The 12499-nt window shown below is 42.0% G+C and overlaps 1 protein-coding gene across 3 annotated transcripts in view; it reads left to right on the forward strand.

The window, feature by feature from the left end:
• Nucleotides 1-329: 329 nt before the first annotated feature.
• Nucleotides 330-12499, forward strand: part of LOC133466501 (uncharacterized) — a 43942-nt gene continuing 31772 nt past the window's right edge. The window contains exons 1-15 of one of the 3 annotated variants that reach the window (XM_061750287.1): nt 330-503; nt 895-1095; nt 1881-2057; nt 2798-3902; nt 3989-4110; nt 4315-4459; nt 4530-4639; nt 4725-4841; nt 5476-5577; nt 5657-5773; nt 6897-6970; nt 7100-7165; nt 7321-7377; nt 8048-8135; nt 9479-9937. In XM_061750287.1, coding sequence (XP_061606271.1) covers nt 949-1095; nt 1881-2057; nt 2798-3902; nt 3989-4110; nt 4315-4459; nt 4530-4639; nt 4725-4841; nt 5476-5577; nt 5657-5773; nt 6897-6970; nt 7100-7165; nt 7321-7377; nt 8048-8132 — 2424 coding nt within the window. In that variant the 5' untranslated portion in view covers nt 330-503; nt 895-948 and the 3' untranslated portion in view covers nt 8133-8135; nt 9479-9937. Of the gene's footprint in view, nt 504-894; nt 1096-1880; nt 2058-2797; nt 3903-3988; nt 4111-4314; nt 4460-4529; nt 4640-4724; nt 4842-5475; nt 5578-5656; nt 5774-6896; nt 6971-7099; nt 7166-7320; nt 7378-8047; nt 9938-12499 lie in introns of those variants that run through there. The other 2 variants (XM_061750288.1, XM_061750285.1) reach the window with 2 other exon arrangements.

Genomic DNA, 12499 nt, shown 5'->3' on the forward strand with positions numbered 1-12499 from the left:
AGTCACTTCTTAATATTGAAGCATGCAAAGCTCAGTGTTGCTGTTCAATGGCACGAGCAGATAAGGTAACAAAAAGAGCTCGTTCCATTTACCTCGGATGTACCTCCTGTACTATCTTCTATTCCTCTTATGTTTGTTTAAATGTTGACCATGACACAAATTTACTCTTTACTAATATAAAGTAGTCTTGTATTTATTTTTTTAATTATTTCAATTACACTGAAAGAGAAATGTTGAATGTCGCGAGGCGACCAGTGTTTCCGCGAAGCATATTGGAACGCGGCCTGCGCCCTGTTGCTAGGAGGCGCTGTTGTAGCCCGGAAGAGGGACGTCGACGGCGGCGGTGATGGGAAAACCGGGAATACCAGGACAAAAGCGAGGTTTTTAATGCCTGCCGTGGCTGTATCGTTTTTTTTACAAACACACCCCGGAGGTGTATTGTCACCGAAGAGCAAAAGAGGACCGGAAAGGAGGAGAAACGTCGCGGTTTCATCGCAGCATGGGTATGAATGGGATGGGTGGATCAGCTGTGTCATCTGTGCGTGCACATCTGTACTACAGCATCCCGAAATAGCTGCACTCAGATATTTCATACTTCTTATTTTACCCATTTATATGTGATAAAATTGAAATATGGCTCAGTGGGACTCCGCTTTGGATTAATTATAGCTTGACCGAGTGACACACCAAAGAGTGTCATTGACCTTGGTCACTGTGAATGTTCATTTCTAAAAAAAAAAAAAGGGTTAAAGATAAATAAATAATTCAGATAGTTGTTGGCAGACTGTTTCTGTATGTGAGATGAGTCAGGCAAGGAACGGCAGGAATTTGATGAGTGTGATGAAAACAACCAAAAGCAGACAGAGCCTCCCTTTGTTAACCCTGTGCCCGCAGTCACATATTGACACAAGCGTGCGTTCGACTCGACATTCGGATCCAACAGAAGAAATGCGGATGGAAAGCTATGAGGAATTCTCCTTACGGAGTGCGGCCACACTGCAGGAGGAGGCCAACTCGAAGAGAGCGACGCGTGAGCCCGTCGCGGCGTACTCGTCTGTCGTCCTCTTCTGTGGGAAAGCTGTCCTGTCCCCACTGGTAAGACGCAGGCGAGAGCTTCACAGTTGCTATGTCAATGCCTATCTGACACGCATTTCAATGAATCGAACATATAGAGGCACAGCAAAGCCTTGCGGGACACGTGACCTCGGGATTCTTAATCAGATAAGCGGTTGGCAGGGAATGAAAGAGCAGCCGTTGATAAGGAACATCAAGTTTGTCTTCTCTATCACGACAGGACAAGGAAGCCTCTTGAAAAAAAGTGGCATTTTCTGCCTTTTTTTTTTTTTTTGTGTGTCTGGGGGACAGAACTAACACTTTATTATTGATGACCTTTAACCCTCACCAAAACCCGGTACCAGAATTTAACCCAGAACCCTATAACTGAAAACCCTAATCTATTACCCACAACCTTAACCCCAAACCTGAAAGTTAAGTCCAAACCCCAACCCTAAACCTGAATCCCTAACCCTAAACCTTACCCCCAACACTCACCAAAACCTTAGACCCCAAACCCTAACTGGCCTAATGCCACAAAAAGTGGCATTCTCTTCCATTCCTGTTTCAAAAATATGTTTTAGTTATAAAAGAAAACATAAATTACTGACAGTCAAGACTGACTTCCAATTAAACCGCGTCACATTAAAAGTGCATGGCACCTAAAACAAAATAAAATACCGATAGCAAACTGCTTTGCTTCAATATGTGATTTATTTATTTTTCAACAATCAAGTCCGCACAATGGACAGAATTCTTCACAATCAATCAATCAATCAATCAATCAATCAATCAAATTGTGAAATTGTGTGTTTTCTTTTTTGCAGTTGAGTGGAGAGCAGCGGCAACAGATGCGCGACCTCAGGCGGACGGCGGTCCAGCTGGAAACGGACCGACGGAACCGGCAGAGGAACAAAGTTGGAGACGTCCCCGCGAGGTGTACGGTGCAGGCGCAGGGACGCACGGGGTCTGCAACAAAAGACGGCAACAAACCGGCTTGCGAGGTACATTCAATGCACTCCAACGCTGTCACAAATGTATTCGTTCAGTCCACAGTCACCTTGGATATGCTCCGGCTGAGCAGGACAAGTGGTTTAGAGTGGATGGATGTGTATACTATCAAAAAAAAAGAAAAAGATAATGAATCTCAAACTTCCTTAAAGTGTAGTTTTAAATGTGCAGAATGTAGCACAAACACAGTGTGTGCCAGAATCCCTTTAAGACATTTGCAGACTTCACTAAAGGTAGTCACCGACTCCAGATTTCCCCCACCCGACGTTGATCTCGTTTTATTTTTAACCTGATGATTGCTCTGTTTTGTCCACTCTACTGAAATCGTGTAGTTTGCTTGTTAGGCCTGTGCAGTTACTTCAATCAGTCTGGAAGTAGAAAACAGGTCGTCTCTGTCCGTTCAGACTGCACGGCTATCGATTATTTGACAGTGACATGACGGATACGGCAGTAAAAAGCAAACTGGAATTTCAGGTCTCGGTTAACATTCAACTTGAAAATAGGGAACCAAATTGTGGAAGTGGACCTTGTTTGCTTAAGTATGTACTGGTTGGTTTTCTGGCTGCTGAGAGCGGTTTCTCGGAACGTGGTTTAAAATGGTCTTTCGCAGGCTTTGTTTATCAAAGAATCCATCCAGCCATTTTCTACCTCTTGTCCTGTGCAGTGTGAACACGTCGGACTGATCGCAGGTTGTTACAAAGATAATTCATCTGAAATTTGAATCCCGAAACAGACACGTCAAGTACTGTGCGGCGAGGCTGGTAAGTCACCGAGTCCCAGAGCAACAAGACTCAGTGATTACAAACTGATCACTGACTCCCCCGGACTTCCAAAAGACCCAGGAATTGGCGTTCAAACCAGCAATCAGCCAACAAGCCCTGTCCTCAATGGTCTCGTTACTGGGGATGAGTTGAAGTTTGGGACAGAAGAGAAGAGCGATGAGGACGATATGAGTATGGACAGCCTTTTCAAGCAAACAAAAGAGAATGTCAGCAAGGAGCAGAGTAAGGACGGGTTCAAAGTTGTCATTCCGACACATTCGCCGGAGGCCGCCTCAGAGAACGCGATATGTAGTCCAAAAAGCCGTGTCGAGTTTGGCTTTAGTTTGCATCGCAGTCCCATCGGCCCTCCGAAGATTCCCTTCCATCAAAATATGTATGATCCCGATCCTGAACAGCCCGTATCGCCTAGTCTTCCCGATCAGTACATTCGGCAGCCCAGCCCAGAGTCCAGTTTAAGCCCTCGGACGCAGAGACGTAAACCACGGCCGTTCTCCACGGGGAACATCCAAATCGTGTTCCCAGGGATGCCGTGGGAAGGAGCCTGTCGGTCGGACTGGGAAGAAGCTCTCTCCGGAGCCGCGTGGTCCCCGGATCACTGGAGCTCCGTGTCGAGCAATGGCGCGGGCGTTCTAAACAGGCGCGGAAGTCATCGATCTGTTCGTTGCGCCATCAGTCCAATGCGAGAAACCCATAGCCCAGTGAGCCCCTCGTTGCCTAGCCCGATTGGGCAACATGACCAACTGTCATCAGCGTTCCGCCGGCGCTGTCACACCTTCGACAGTCAGCTGCACACTGACCAAGCTGGATCCCTTCACATTGACCGCAGTCAAGAAAGAACGCCTCGCTTCATGGCGGGAGTCACGATGTGCACCGCAAGTCGGCACAACTCGGCTGCCCCAATGAACAAGTCGTGCAAGGTAGAGAATCCATCGCCGCATCTGCGGAGGCCTCACGTTTGCCCTCAAGTCAAGCTCAGGACGGAGCCCGATGAGCCTCGTGATGAAACCTCACCGACTGCCCTCAGAAATGCTGCAGACGCACATGCCAATAACACAGGTGTGTGATCGTTTGATCAAGGATGACCAAGTACAAATAGTTTGAAAAGCTGTGTCAAAGTTTTACGGTCACGTTTTGGCACGCAGGGGAGATCCAGAGGCGAGCGCAAATTCTGGAGGACATGCAAAGGCGTCTGGAGGAGGAACATGCCTTACAGATGTCACTGCTTCTGGCTGAGCAGGAGAAAGAGCAACAGCGCCTCCGTCTGGTGAGCATGTGACATTACCGTCTTTGTGAATGTATAGCATACGGAGGGCCAGAGTTCTGACGTAACCTGAACTTGCCCGCAAGTCGAACATGCAGACTAGTTCACTGTGTTCCGTTGAGACGTCGCATGTTGTACGTAAACCGAGGACCTTCTCAAATGGAATATTTTCTCGCATAACTCCCAACTGTGTTTGTCCTGCGAAAGGAGCTCGAAGAGACTGAACGAAGACTGAGGGAGCAGGAGTGTGAGAAACTCCAGACCTCGGATACTTCTCAGTGGAAGCGCGCGTCTGTGAATGACGGACTTCCAGCTGAGAGCCCGTCCGCCTCCACGCCGGGACACAGTATAGGTGCCGCATCAGTATGCTCACTCCTAACACTTATTTGGATGCCTCACCGCTTACCGTTCTCTTTTTCCAGGTTTCCCTAGTCCAATTAGTTCTACTGTGACCTCTCCCTCTGCCCAGTCCCCCGTGTACTTACGAGAGCCCACTTGGGCAGCTCACAAACCTCAAGCGAGGCTAAGTCAGGTGAGGACCTGTATGATCACCGGTAAAACATTTTGCCGAGCCCGATCAATGTTCAGATGTGTACAGTAGCGTGGTTTGTTCTCAGGTTCTGAAAGCAGAAGAACAGAGAGCGTTGTGTCGAATCAGCGCAATTGCCCGTGGCTTCCTCACGCGCAGACTCCTCAAAACGCACAAGGTTCAGCATCTGCGTCAGACCGTCACGGTGAGGCCTAAAGGAAACGCTCACGACATGAGCGCACGCTTGAGTCAAGACTCTTGCCAACCAAAATCAGAAGTTCAGTAGTTATGTGTTGGAATTTCGTGTACAGTTCACTAACATTGAGGAAGAAAATAGAAACACTAATTTCTTAAGTAACCACATCTACAAAGACCAGAATTTGGTTTGGCTTTTCAGTAAGAATTTAAGACCAATGAATCAGTGTGGTCGTATTTTAGTCAAGTGTGCCTGACTTAAAATTTTGTCACACAAGTCACTAACATCATCGAGAAAAAAGGGAGAAACATGAATTGCAATTTTTTTTTTTTTGTGTGTGCAATTTTGTCAGTAGAGTTCAAGTGTCTTTCAGGAATCTAGTCGTGGGAAAATGGCAACAAAATTCCCGAATAAATAAAAGAAACTCCTGGATCAGAACTTTTGCACAGATCCACACCGCACCAGTGTGCTGCGGAAACGGGTTCAGTCGTAGGCTATTTCAGTCATGAATGCGTTTGACGTGAAAGCTCTCACAAAGATCAAAAGAGGAAAAAAAAAAAAAAAATCACATTCCAAAATGAATTGGCATGGATAGCCTGGGGCAAAATGTGTTAAGGATTGTGTTTTTTTTGTGTCCTGACAGGACACACAAGAGTTCATTAGTTCCTTCAAAACAGAAGGTCCACAGAAGAGAAGCACTTTCTCCGCACAGGATCTCTCCCTGCAGGACAGAGTTCAAGCCCACGTACGAATGCGCCGTAAGCGGCAGTCGGCAACTTTGTTCTCTTCCGTTGACGGGTGACACGTACGTTTGCCCTTCTCAGTTACGCGCGGCCCTCTACGACATTCACGAAATCTTCTTTGAAATACCTCTGGAGGATCGATTGGCGCTGCTGCAGCAGGACAGGGAGCTCTGTGCTGAGAAGAGGCAACGAGACATGGTAAGCAACATGCGTCTATGCACGTTTCTAGCATGCTAGCCGTTATCATTGTTAGCATTCGCGGTACATTTCGTTGGGCGACTCCCACACAGTCGAAATAATCGGGCAGGCCAACTCCCATCAGGTACTTGCTTTGCTATTCGAATGGCAGTGAATTGAGAAAAGTTTCTAACTTAATGTGCTTGATGAAAAAGCCTAAGGAACCCTAAAATGTTTGCACTATTAAGCCCAAATAGTGAATAAAACATCAGCAAAGGTGATTTGTTAAAGTTCTGTGCTCAACAAAATGTCAGTTGAACCACAAAGGTTTTCCACATGGTGGTGCTATTGTTAAGCCCCACATTTACGCCATTTTTTTGCATTCTACTTGCAATTTGTGACAGAAGTCCAGCAAAATGTGTGTGACAAAATAGACTATTGAACCAGAAACGTTTTCAACAAAGCTATGAAACCCTAAATAGTTAATTCGGTATCATCGTATCATTAACTCTAAAAACCTGAACATTTGTACACAAGAACAGCTTGAAAAAAAAAGCAAATTAACCCAAAGGCCCTTTTTCATTTATCAAGTCCCAAAGTTATAAAATGTGAAAGGCCCCTCACGCCAACTTAGTGTGTTTGGCAAAACAGGCTGTCGAACCACAGAAATTTTAACATGGTTATGAACCGTAAATAAGAAATGCGATAGCGACGAACATTCACAAATATCAACGACTATTTGTTTCTTTTGACCTGAAATTTGTAACACAAGTCTTGTGCTTGGGAGGCGGGGGGGGGGGGGGGGGGGGAATAAAGATATCAAAATTGACTGGCTATGCCCTTGACTGCATTGATATGTTTGACTTGAAATGTTAAAGCTTAATGTGCTGGACGAAATAGGCTGCTGAACATAAAAGGTCTTCAGTAAAGTGGCGCTGTGGTGAAATAAATAAGCAAGGACCGCTTGTTGCTTTTGATTCAAATTTCTCACAGCAATCCCAAATAGCAAATGAGACAATGAATTCCTTTGTGTCTTGTAAAACGTGACACAAATCCACTTGTCAATTATGCCTTTCACCATTAACACCAGTGTGCCTTGTTATAAACCTGACCTATTCATGTACTGAGTGTATCCATTGTGAAGGAGAAAGCCAAGAAGGAAAAGGAGAGAGCGGTCCTGTCTGCTGCCACACAAAGATCTCTGGACCGAAAAAAGAGGTAATGTACGGAGCGAAGAAAGGAAGAAAAAAAAATAAAAAATCACTCTGAATGGGAGATTTTCCCCCAATTGTTTATGTTAGTAATGCGATCCAGCGTGGTGACATCACCGTGGGCTCTCGCTTTCAGGGAGGGGGAGTCACCGGGGCAGGCTCGAAAGGTGATGCAGAAGCCCAAAAGTCCCACTCCCATCAGGTACTGGAAAGGTTGGGTCACAAAAGAAGCCTTTTCACTCCAACTGCTCAGATCTTTGAGCATACTCGGCCTTTTCACTATTGTCTTTCCCAGTTCTGCTCTTTATTATTGTTTCCTCATGCCTAGAAATCTGCACTGATTTATTCCTTTCCCAGAGTTCAAAAGTCCAGCCAAGTCCAAAAATGTGTCCCGAGCCAGCTCAACCGCCAGGGGTGAGTTCACGTCTCATTCACTGTGCAGTACTTAACTGTTGGCTGCCATGCTACAGTGGATAGAAAAAGTAGCCCAGTAGAGTGGCGACCGCCATGATGAATGCCAGCTTCTGGTGATGTAATAACACGTTAATCATTCCACAATGTTTACACTTGAAATTTGACAGACCCAAATACGTCAGATTTGGGTGGCATTCCTTGCGCACAGCCCCCCCCCCCCCCCCCCCCCCCCGTCGTATTACTTGATGGATTTTAGTTTGGATTTAGCATTTTGTTGATTTCGATTTGCATTAGTTCACATGAGGTTGAATGCAAGGTTAATGGAGTTCAATTCTAATAATTAAAATAATACAACACATCAATGTAATAATAATCCATCACAGTGGGAAATTAAGAAAAGAAAATAAGAATGGAAAAAGAACTTCTGCAAAGAGATAAAATGATTGGAACAAAGCATTTTAGATGAACATTTGCGCAAGGGGCGGCATAACGTATTTTACAACTTTACTCCTCGATAAATAGTGCATTTCGACTGCAGGAACTTTATTCCAGAACTAGGAGATTTTGGAGTACCATTGTGTGTCTAGACCACAAATCGACCAGAGTCGTGCTTGTCCAACTTCATTTATTTAGCAGACACTGATTCTTGGTCTGTGTGGTGTCCTGTCAGGAGCTGGTACAAAAAGACCCCCGAAGCGAGAGTGAAGCGCACGGACAACCTGAAGAACCTGAAGAAGCAGCACTCTCTGGGCTGACAGGTGGCAAACACATCCCTTAACATCTTTTTTTTATTTTTTTTTAGAATGTTACATTAACCACTAAGTTTATTTAGCACTGATGTTTCCCTCGAGGACCATATTTGGTAGAGTAGAACATTGTGAATCCCCCCGCTGAATGTTGTAATAATAATTTTCTGAAAGATATTCAGTGGTGCCTTGACTTACGAGTTGAATTTGTTCCCCGACCACGCTCGCAATTCAAAAGACTTGTATCTCAAATAATCCTTCTCTATTGAAATGAATGGAAATGTCATCAATTCGTTCCAGCGCCCCCAAAAAACGCCACCAAATTAAAATGTGATGTAATCAGATAATTAAGTAGAATCTAAAGACTCAAACAGTTTGTGCTTACCATAATTTCTCGTGTATAATATGCATTTATTTTCTTTAAAAAAAAAAAAAAATCATCAAAAGTCAATATTACAAATAGGTATAAGGAAAATTAATATGAAAACTTGAGTAGAAATTCGTGGTGAGGAAGCGACGCGAGCGTGCACACGGAGCAGAACGTTTCTTTGAAAAACCTGAAAAATATGGATAATACTTCGTGTTTTGAGCATGGTGCATATTATACACAAAACCAAAAAAACGGCCGAGGGACAGAAAAACCCGTAAGTCGGGACACTCATAAGTCGAGGTATCACTCTAATTAATTAAATGTAATAAAATAAAATAGAAAACATATACATATATTATTCACCATGGCAACTTTAATAATATATTGAACACATTTATAGGTTTTAAAATGACATCTCCAAATATTTCAATAAGTGTGGTATCGAACAAAAGACATAACGTGCAACGGTGCAAGGAAGTTACTTCATAAATCCCGTTGGAAGTGTGCCTCAAGAACAATGCCTTTATTCGGACATGCATACTGTACAGTAGATACAGTACAGTAGTGTTCACATCATCCAGCGCTGGAAGTAGACGCGCAACAGTGACGCGGCGCACCATGTGTAATGCAAGTTGCTTCAATTGTCAAGCGTTTTAAGGGCTTTGAGTGTGCGTTTGTTTCTTTTTTTTTTTTTTTTTTAATGGTATTGAAATGGCCTTTTATTAATGCATATATTTGGTCTTCAGTTTACACTACATGAAATCTGAATGTATTTGTTTACATACTGGCACACCTACACTTTATTGCAGCGTCATTATTACAGTACGGTGGAGTCAAACAGCCCAACATTTCGGTCGTGGAGTAGGAATGGGGGGGGTAAAAAAAGTAGTAAATAAAGTATTAGAACCGTATTCCTATATAAGTAATGACTTTTTTCCTCGTTAATATTGTATTTGATTTTCTTTTTTTTGTTTTTTTTTTTTAGAATTTTATGACTTTCTTGCAAAGCTGCAACTTTATTCTTGGAATATTTCAACTTTTTTCTTGAGTATGTGGCCTTAATGCCCCTTTCCAGAGGAAAAGACAACAACAACAACAAAACAATCATAAAGCAGCCTCATAGATACAGTACCCACTTATTGCATATGCTTGAATTTTGGGATTAATATTTATGCATTATTAACTGAAAATGTGTATGAAGGCATCTGTACCAAAATGTAACAGGGTCTTGATATGAATAGACATTTGTAGGCCCCACTCTTACATCTAAACAAATATTTAAGTACACGTACCGGTAAATATATCACATGCATTTAACACACGTTTGTGCTGTGATGATGTTGTTCGCCTACTGAAATTGCTTTTTTAATTTTTATTTTTTTTCATTTCAACTGTCAATTTGATATATTTTCTATGACCACAATAAATGATGAAATTGAATAGGAAATAAGTTACAAAAGTAATTTTTTTGCCGCACGTGAAGCAAAAGGTGACGAGGAACGGGATGATTTGTTGGGCTTTCTTGTTTTATGACGAGCCGAGTGACCGAAACCTTTTCTGACTTTAGTACCCTCCTTTTGCTTCTAATGTCATTTCAAATTCGGTTACACTTTTCCGTCTTTGCCATCATGGGCACCCTTTTCTGCTAGCGTCATAAAAAACACACTTGGGGAGTTAATCCTATAGATGTTCACTGAGTTGTCTTTTCTACGGCTTTAATGGCGTATTTATATATATATATATATATATATATATATATATATATATATATTTATTTTTTAAATCTTGAGTTGTACGTCTTGTACTTCAACACTGTCTCTTGCCGAATAAATGAGCGTCGCACGTGATGCTCCACTCGACACGCAGGGAATGAGTCGGGAGATTGTGATCTTCATTCGTTACCCGGTAACCAAACACAAGCGATCCGCTTGGGAACACACCCTGTGTCTGTTCTTCTGTGGCTCCTTCCCTCCTTTTGTCTCGCCCTCCACTCGGGGACCATAAAAGGCAGGGATGCTGCGTGACGGATGGCACGAGGTGCCGCTCCACCTCGTCCCTGCAGTTTCTCCCGTTCATACGTGACCGCCACTCCGCCTTCCGTCTCTCATCGCTGGTCCTTCCAGGCCGGGTAACACTACTCTATTTTTTTATTTTTTTTACACAAACTTCTCCTTAGCAACCAAACAGACCAAAGGCACCAATAACAAACGTTTTGTTTTACACTGTGATCAAAAGTCAGCTTTTTTGTCACATAATGCCATGCAGAAAATACAGGATCTGAAATGGCGTTGTTCACAGCACACTTAGTTAAAAAAAATAATAATAAAGGGGGGAAAAAAAAGAAACTTCAACAGATCTAAAAAATAATAATCATAAATAAATAAAATAATTTAATTAAATGGAAAAAATAATATGTTATATCTATATAGAAAATGTGCAGTATATTTAGAAATTGGAAACATTTTTAAATTAATTTTAAAAGAGATTAATGTATATTTTCTTTCCTAAAAAAATATTTTCTCCGAGATGAAAAAGTCCTATTTATTTTCAAGAAACAGTATAATATAAATTGGAATATAAGTCTTGTTTTTCTCGCTAGTCTTATTTTTCAAGATAAATGCAGAATTTGTGAGAGAAGTTTGTACTAGTCTTATTTTTCAAACTAAAAAGTCATATGTTTTCTAAATTAAAAAGTTGTATTTTTTTAGATTAGGACATTTCTTAAAATTCCAGATATAAATTGTAATTCCTTTTATCAAGTTGTATTTTCCGAGATAAAAACTTGGATCTTGACCGTGTAGTTTTTTTTTCCAGTTGAGTCCATTGTAATCATTTCTACATAGCCAGATTTTCTTCTCGATAAATCTATTTGACGTGTTTGTTTTCAAGCATTTATTTAGGTACCATTTTTATTTAACTTTTATGTGCTATGCAGTTTAATTGAATCATTATATGAATAAAGTACAGTAAATATTTTCCCCTCGCTTTAAAGAGCAGCGTTGATGTGCCGAATGTTACAGTGTCTTACAGTAATATTAAATACTGCTGTCCATTTAAAAAAAAAAATATATATATATTTTTTTTGATGAGTACTGTGAAAAAAAGTTGGAGAGCCACTGTTTTAAACAACAGAAAATGTGCCAAAAGCCTAAAAAAAAAAAAATAATAATACATTCATTGAATAGGAAACAAAGTATTAACCAGACTGAGAAGGGCAAGCACTCTTCTTCCCGATGTTGACGGCGCCGGCCGAAGCGCTCTCACGACTGCGTCCTGCGGGATTCTGGGAACGAGAACACTGTCGCCTTTTCTCGCAGCTCTTCTTCCATCCCCTCCCTCGCTTCCCACATCAAACTTTTTTTCTTTTGCTCTCTTCTTCCCTCTCAACGTGACACCCCACAGAACTGTCGTTTTCACGCCAGGCACAATTTGAGGGATATTTCTATTTGAGACACTGACAACAAGAGTGGAGTAGCTCCATTTTTTTTTTTTTTTTTTTTTGCTATTTTGCAAGAGAGTGAGAGAGATGAGGTGCTGTCATCATCTTCAGTCTCGTAGTTTGAATCCCAGTCAGTATAACTTAAGTAAAAGAAAGAAAGAAAGAAAGAAACTAAGATAATAATAAACAAATAAAAAAAACAGTTTAGTGCCATAGTGGTCCAAACATCCTTCATATCTATCAATATTTCATGAAAGATTAGAAATAACATTCACGGGTGCGGCCATCTTGGAAATGGGAGTTGGCACGGTGCTGCACTGAAGAATCAGGAAAGGTGCAATTATGGACTGCCGCCTGTTTCTCAAAATTGGAATTAAGTCTTCCTTTCTGAAATATGTGACTTTTCTCTGTTCATCTTTGCACTTTAGTTAAAAATGGAGGAATTCCTCTCCCGTTCTCAGTGGTTTATTTGGAGTCACCCATCTGTCAAATACACACTACTCACAAACATGTACGCAAATATTGGGATGACCCGAAACTGCATTTTCCCGGTGAACTTAATTCGAC

The sequence above is a fragment of the Phyllopteryx taeniolatus genome, chromosome 16 (assembly GCF_024500385.1).
Source record: "Phyllopteryx taeniolatus isolate TA_2022b chromosome 16, UOR_Ptae_1.2, whole genome shotgun sequence".
NCBI classification, from domain to species: domain Eukaryota; kingdom Metazoa; phylum Chordata; class Actinopteri; order Syngnathiformes; family Syngnathidae; genus Phyllopteryx; species Phyllopteryx taeniolatus.